Consider the following 8,160-nt stretch of genomic DNA (forward strand, 5'->3'; position numbering starts at 1 on the left):
TCTTATCTGATGTAATAATTAGGAAATAGAGGATGGGTCTCCATTGAACAGTAATTAGGAACGGATTGAATTAATAATTTTTTATGCTTTTTTGAACAACTTTTGGCTTTTTTGTCAATATTTATTTACTACTTCTATGTAAACACACCGTGACCAGCAGAGTATGTATGTCAGGAATATGGAATTTTGTAAGAGCAAACTGCTTTACCCTTGAGTGTGCAAATCCAGCTTGGAGTGAAGATCGTCTCAGAATTTGTGTTTCATGTCTCTAGGAACTGAGGCTTCCCCGTGGAGCTGAAGAACACCCCTTTTGCACTGCTACATTTTGACGACATTTTCCCTTTTCTACCAAAGATCAATATTTTGAAATGTGTCTTCACGGAGAGTTGCTAGATTTCTCCTTTTACAGTTTTCAATTTAGGCATCTTCTAGTAATGCAAATTAGAATCTTTGTGAGACTTCTTCCTGCAATCAAGTCAACTTCATACACCATCCTGCTTCTTTTACTGATGTTGTTTCATAGTACAATCAAGCCTGCTCTTTTCAAAACCACTAGTACAGCCTGCGAAACATTAGGGTTTTCTAATGTACCAATTCTCCAGGACTGTTTTTTAAAGAATTGTGTGTGTGTGTGTGTGTGTGTGTGTGTGTGTGTGTGTGTGTGTGTTGACTTCTGAACTCTTCTTGATAAAAGAGTATCTGCCCGAAAAAAATAGCTTAAAAAATCTATAGTTTTTAATCAGATAATGAGAAAATAATGTAAGATATTTCCTCCCACCTCAGCAGAAATTACTATATTGATATTGTACTTCCCAGTTTCAAATTAATGAACGTTTTTCTCCATAGTCTAGGATCTATTTGGCAGGACAAATATCAGAGCCATCCCTTCATCATTAAATTGAGCAAAGGGAGCTCACTGGTCCTCAAACTGTTAAATGGATATTAGAGCTTTTAATGAATGGAACAGTTATCTTTGTGCCAGCTTAACTAACAACATTGACATGATTAGCATACATTTTGGCAACTGATCCAGCACAGGGTCTTAGGAAAAAGAAGCTTTTATCTTTAAGCTTAATTTACTTTAGCTTTCCCTTAGATTTCTGTTCTTATTCTGAATAAAATACTGTGTAAAGGAAATCCTCCAACAAAAATATTTAAAATGCACAATTTTATTAAGGTTATAGATATTTCTCATGCAAGAAATGAAGTGCAATAGTCATCCCACAACACATGAGCCATGTTCAAACTCAGAAATAAAGAAAATATTTACTTTTCTCTTTATGATGATGGCAAAAGTCATGGAGCTGGTGGAGAACTTATTTTTTTTAATGTTGCTACTTATGTTTATGTAGTTCTTCCTTTGATTAAAGAAACTAAATAAAATATGACTAGAAAGGATGTTTTCCTCCTTTGTTACATAAGAGTTGTGAATGAACAGTTTATGAGCTTAAATGGCCTCATAAGTCTCTGAATACAAGTGCCTATCATACAAAAGAAACGTTCATGAAAATGTAGTGATTTTTGTCTCAAACTCTGATGCTTTACATATTTATTTATCCAAATCACCAAAGAGAAGGAAATAATAATAAGTAATTGATATAAATCTGATAATCCCTGTGATTGTGTTTAAGTTTCTTCTTCATGTTGTGTTATTACCTTAAAAAGCATGGCACACCAGTGAAATACAGCAAATAAGAAGTTTGCTGAAATGTGAGAAAAAGTTATACTGATAATAAATCTGTAATTAGTTAATATGAATATACACATGCATGGGTGCAAGTTTTCATAAGAACTTAAACATACAGGCATTCTCTCTTCTATATATGCTGCAATTATACATACCCTTAATAATTTACCCAATGCTTAATTAAGTCATGAATTAGTTTAATATAAACTTTAGCATAGCAGAATACTACAGTTTCTCACATTTAATCCTAAAAAGAAACAGACACCAATAGCAGGCACTTCAGTGAAAGAACAAGCCCATGTTCAGATATAAAATGGTAGAAACAATCAGGAAATTATGAAAATATATACCTTTAATTTGCAGACATATAAACAATTTGGTACGATACAGAACATGATGCTGATAAGTAAGTAAAGTGACCCATTTGAAGCTAACACATTTCTTGTTTACACTGACAGCTTTGCTATAGTTCTTACATAAATTGAAATTCCCATCTCATGCAAAGACAGAAAAGTTAGAAATCACTGACAAACCAGTTTTCTTCATTGCAAAAGAGTCAGTCAAAACTAAATTATCAAAGGAACCTGTTTACAAATAAACTGTTGGATGTTTTCCAGAACCAAATAAAGAAGCCAGAATGGTAGGCAAATGGAGCTCAATGACTACAAAAACGTATAACTTTCACATAAAATGCCAACTAAAACAGTCACTAGTGTACACCAGCTTTCAGAGGAGTTCAATTTCAATGCGACCTTTCTTTTTCTCATGTGGTAGATGAAGAGAATCATACACAACTTAACACATAACCCAAGAACAAACTGCTGCTCACAAGCTGAGACCGCGTGGACACCGTGAACACCAAGCAAGCAAGTTGAGTTTGAGACATGGATATGCTGGCTCTTTCTGAGTGCAATGTCTAGTTACATTTTAAAAACGGAAGAATTCACAGATGATGCCCACCTCCTGTATTTCTAGCAAGTAAGTACACTTGCAAAGCATACAGACAGCAGGTGGACCTGCACAATGTAGTGAACTCTTGAGCAGATCAAATGTGGAACACGTCGCAATGTTTTGATGTTTGCCCAACATGAATTGCACTTCTTTTTAAATGCCTTCTCTTTCAAACTATAATTGATGTACTCATGAGGTAATGAATTTTGTTTACAAGTGGATTTCTCCTCATTCATATATTTAAGTAGGCAAATTCAATTTACTTTAATTTTATATTTAATGTGAAAAACAATATATTTAAAATATACTCTCTCAATTTCATGTACAACTATCATGTACAATACTGCAGCTCCCTGCAAAGGGGCAGCTGGTGCCCTCTTGTGGTGAAAAGACATTTTAGAACAACAAAACGTACTTTTCTTACCTTAGTCTTGAGATTTGTCAGTCATCTGCTTGGTGTATGAGAGCTGCCAACTATGTCCAGCGTTATATATATATAACGTTAATATATATATAAATAGCAATGATATAGCTGTTAGTACTAATTTTCATTTAAAAATTTTGTACACATTTTATAACCTCTGAATTTGAATTAAAAACCTGTAAACAAGTATTTACATTATGTTACAAGTTATAAATTAGTTGTCTTTCAGTGGAATCTCCTTAGCACAGCATTGTTTGCGTTGACAAAGACCACTCATGGCAGTTAAAAGATCCCTCTGTGTTATTCCACAATGAAACATCAAATATTAGAAATATCCATTGGTTTTCTCTCTCTCATACACAAGTCAATTTTTCCTTTCAGTGGAATTTGTACTTCCAAATTTTCGGCTTCCCTGTGATGCTTTTTACCTTTCCGTAAGCAGATATATATTCCCATCCCTGTTACTAGCGTGATGGAACCCAAGCTTATGACAGACAGAGCAACTAATGTGGGCATACAGGATGCAGATTCTACCTTCCGATGAGTTGGTTCTATGGAGATTTGTGGTTCTTTCTCTTCTATATTAATTTCTGGTTCTTTTCTTAAAAGGCTTTCAATGTAGCTCTCGTTACTGACGGTGTCGTTGACAAATAGGTTCACCATGACAGTGGAATGGAGCGGTTCAGGGTAGCCATGGTCACTCACTTTCACCAGCAAGCGATGCAGTCCATAATCTGTCTGCAGCAAAGCTTCTTCCAGAGTTATGTTGCCAGTTTTCGGGTCGATCCTGAAAGACTCAGGCCTGGGACCTCTTCTGCCTATGATACTATAAGCTATGACAGCGTTCATGCCTGTGTCTTTGTCAACAGCATAGACCTCTGTAACTGGTGAGCCCGGGAGAGTGGAGGGTAGGACCAACAAATACGACATATTAGATTGAGGAAATAAAACAAGAGGAGGGTTATCGTTGATGTCCAGAAGTAGAATGGTGATTTTTGTGGTGGAGGAAAGGGCCGGCTCACCCCCATCAACAGCTTCCACCCACAGAGTGTAAGAGCTTTGCTGCTCTCTGTCCAAAGAGACCTTTGCTCTCAGCATGCCCTTGCCTGTGTCTATGACAAAAATGTCACTCTGGTTTACCACGGAGAGGGCTACCCATCCATTCCTCCCAGCATCGGCATCCGTTACACTAATGACTCCAATTTCACCATAGCCTGGAAAGTTTTCGGGAACAAAGAAGCTGAAGTCCTTGTTGATGAACCTAGGACTGTTGTCATTTTTATCCAATACAGTGAGAGCCACTGTGGCCACTGATTCCCTGGGTGGATTCCCACGGTCCACAGCACGGACAGTGTACCTGTACTTTTCTTTCTCTTCTCTGTCCAGCTGAGTAGAAACTGTCAGGATCCCCGTGACACTGTCTAAGGAAAAATAAGATGGTGCATCTGGTCCCAGGAAATAAGAAACTTGCCCCCTCTCTCCACTGTCAGCATCCGTAGCGTAGAGCTTCGTTAGAAAGGCATTAGGTGCATTGTTTTCCTCAATGGTCAGTTCTATCAAAGGTTGAGGGAAAACAGGAGCATTGTCATTGTCATCTAAAAGTTGTACTTTAATGACCCTCTTGACATGAAACCCTTCTGAGTTCCAGGCCACGACAGCTATTTCATAGAATGGCTGCAGCTCATAGTCCATAGGTTTTGTGGTCTCCAACAAATACTCATTGTTGTACGGCTTGTAGGGGACGAGCCTGAAGGGCCCATCGCCATCCAGGTAGCAGTTAATCTTGTATTTGCCTTCTGGATCTCTTATGGTGAAAAATGCAATTGGAGTGTTAACAGGCTCCAGCTCTTTAAGATATACAACCCCATCCACTTCATTTGCAATATAACGTGGGACAATTTCTGGGGGTCTGAAAAAAACTTTGATGATGGACACAAGAGCGGTGATCACTGCAGGGATACAGCCTGGTCCATTAGCAAGGATGGTGAGCTTGTGTGTCTGTAGGACACTCCCATCAATCTTATTGAAAAGTTTAATGACTCCAGTCGTCTCATCCAGGTGGAATAAATCCTTGGATTCTTGTGGAACTTTCTGGCTGTAACTGTAAGTGATCTGTGCATTGGTCCCCAAGTCTCTATCGACAGCCTGGACGGCTGCAATGGGGGTGCCTACTGTAGCGTTTCCATAAACCGTGACATTAAGTTGGGAGTCTATAAAGAGAGGACAATTGTCATTAATGTCACTTATGCCAATGGTGAGGGTGGCACTGCCCAGTAGTGGTGGAGACCCACCATCCTCAGCAATGATGATGCTCACATACTGGTCCTGGGTTTCTCTGTCCAAAGCACCCATGACAATCAAGTAAGGGGTTCGCTCCCCATTCTCATTCTCCTCCACGTCGAGGGTAAACATACCATGGTAGTCCAGTAAGCGATAGGTTTGCACTCCATTAATGCCTACATCGGGGTCCACGGCTGGATGCTCGATTGCCAAGCGGGTGTTTACAGGTGAATTTTCTGGGACCCAAACAGAGATTTCAGAAAGTGGGAACTGCGGAGCATTGTCATTGATATCCCGGATGGCAATTTTCACCTTCACAAACCTAAAATATTCCTGAGGCAGGACCAGCACATCCAGAAGCAAAAGGCAAGAGTCAGAGGAAGGAGAGGAGGCAATGGAGGTGCTGCCGCTCCAGGCAGTCCCTCCGCCCCCATCGAGACACAGTGCTTCTCTGTCGATCTCCTGTGCTGAAGTGTGCAGCTCCCCGGAGCGGTTGTCTAGGGTCACATACTGGCCACTCAGTCCTCCTGAGGCCAAGCTGAAAGAGAGTGGGGGGCTCCCTTCAGTGGCAGTGCGCTCTGGGTGCAGCGACTGCTGGTTCTGCCTCCCGGAGGCCCGGGGGAGCAGCCTTAGGTCTTCAGCCAGGCTGCCTATGAGCACCCCCGCCGGCAGTCCCTCGTTTAGGCTGTACAGAAGCTCGGTGGCACGGCTGTAACTCGCGAGGCAATTGAAGGGTCCCACGAAGAGAAAAAGCAGAAAAACATGCTGGAGTGAAGTGAGGGGACAAAGTGATTACACACTTCCGGAAGCAGAGATGGGAGTTAGTAAAGAGTGACCCCCGCCCGGGGCATTGCTTATCCTTATCCGTACTTCACAAACAAAACCTTTCATCTCCAGCGAAGTACAAACTTGGTGCCAAGCTGGGAGGTCTGTGAAGCAACGCTGTCTCTGAAACTTACTCCTGTCTCTTGATCTTAGATTCTCCCCACTCCCACCCGGTACGGTCACTAGCCTCGTTAAGCTAACAGTTAGAATCCCAAATTGTCAGACACTGGGTCCCTACAAACACAGAACAGAGAAGGCTTCCTCTCAAAAGGCTGCGCAACGCGACAGGAAACCTTCTTAGGTTATGGGGAAAGAGAGGATGGTGGAGGAAAGCACTGAGCGGTGGACGATTTACTTCTCACTGAAATGATTCTGCCATTAAGGTCCCAGAACACCTAACGTGTTACATCCGTTTTCTCTGAAGCCACTATAAACAATAGCATCCACACTAATAATAATAACAGCAATAGCATGTAAAATTGAGCCGTACCCCCCACCTACTCCCCACCACCCCTTAGATTAAAGGGGGTAAAGTGAATTTTTTTCCCCATTTTTATTCGTACATCAAATCCAACGATCTGGGTCGCTGTCTCCTATGCGCTCTACCTCCTGCCAAGCCTAGGATCCAGTAAAGTAAACGCGGATAATTATTATGCAAAAACATTTGTCAGTCGCAGTAGACAGACAGTTCCAAGCTGACATCGGCTACAGGAATCAATCTCTTTACCCCTGAATATAAAGCAGATTGAGCACACCTTTGGCCCTCAACCTCGTCCAACATCTCTGCTTCAGAAACTTCCTTTCTCGTCCTGGGGGACAAAGCTATTTGCTGAAATACCATAGGTACTGTATCCAAAACTCCTTTTCCCCCCTCCCGTCATCTTGGGAAGTTTGCATTATGGGAAAACGTTTGAAAACACGGTCAAGGAGTAGGAACAGCTGGAGAGCATTGCAACTTCTGGGGGACCGGGATTCCTGCATCCTTACCGGCAGGTTTCTGTGGCTGGTGCTGCTCCTGGGACGATGTAGATGCCCCATATCCAGGCACGGGTGCCAGGTCGCTGGGCGCAAGCTCACTGCCTGGACCAGCGAGCTGCGCGCGTTCCCTCGGCCGCGCATTCCCTAGGAGGCTGCAGTCAGCACGCTCCAGAAGGGAGGGCGGCGGAGGACACTCCCTCCCCGTTCATGCAAATCGCTGGGGACCTTCAGCCAATAGTCACTGGCCTGTCACTTAAAAACAGGAACTCGGATGGTCTGAAAAGCCCAGGGCCAGAAGGGGACATTTGCAGTGTCCACTCTTGGACATGATATGTCCACAGCCCGCCAAAGAAGTCAGAACGAGGTCTGGTTCTCCAAGGCTGCTAGGAGATGTCACCAGGTCTGGCACCAGAGCGCCTGTCAACCAGTCCTGCTCTTTACTGGACCAGTTAAACCCCAAGTCCACAGGTTGCTAGCAAGAGAGGGAGAATTAAAATAAATAAACAAGAACACACTGGTATCCGGATGCACAAAAGCGGTCCCACAAAATCCTGCTTTGCCAATCCGTTTCTCCTAGTCATACGTATCCAACAGTGCTTTCTACAGAGCAGGAAAACACACTTTTCTCAAATAACAGTAGTCTCAACTTCTTTGTGCCGAGATGAGAGCCAGAAAAGCGAATCTAAGGAATCCATAAATGTCCCCGATGTCTTCATTTTAAGCTTCACTGTTGGTGATGGCCAAGATGATAGTTTTCAGGGCGCAAGTGTCTCTGGGTGTCTGGTTTGATTTTAGAGACAGCCGCAGTTTCTAGCTGAAAGACTGGAAGGAGGTGCTCTCTTTCTTTCTCTCTCTCTCTCTCTCTCTCTCTCTCTCTCTCTCTCTCTCTCTCTGTGTGTGTGTGTGTGTGTGTGTGTGCACTGCAAGCAATATCACCTGTCTTTCTGGAAGAGGAATATTTAAAGGAGAGAGGGCAGTTACCAAAGCTTAAATAAAACACTGGTTTACTTTTCAA

At 42.4% G+C, this 8,160-nt stretch overlaps 1 protein-coding gene across 1 annotated transcript; it reads right to left on the reverse strand.

Annotated features, from left to right (window-relative positions):
• Positions 1-1,867: 1,867 nt before the first annotated feature.
• Pcdh20 (protocadherin 20) lies at positions 1,868-7,945 on the reverse strand. Its single transcript, XM_048422066.3, has 2 exons — positions 7,155-7,945; positions 1,868-6,107 (listed from the first exon to the last, which is right to left on the reverse strand). Exons 1-2 carry the CDS (start codon positions 7,284-7,286, stop codon positions 3,381-3,383), a joined length of 2,859 nt encoding a protein of 952 aa, XP_048278023.1. The 5' UTR covers positions 7,287-7,945; the 3' UTR covers positions 1,868-3,380.
• Positions 7,946-8,160: the final 215 nt, after the last annotated feature.

Source organism: Myodes glareolus, chromosome 12 (genome assembly GCF_982192425.1).
Source record: "Myodes glareolus chromosome 12, mMyoGla1.1, whole genome shotgun sequence".
Taxonomy (NCBI): domain Eukaryota; kingdom Metazoa; phylum Chordata; class Mammalia; order Rodentia; family Cricetidae; genus Myodes; species Myodes glareolus.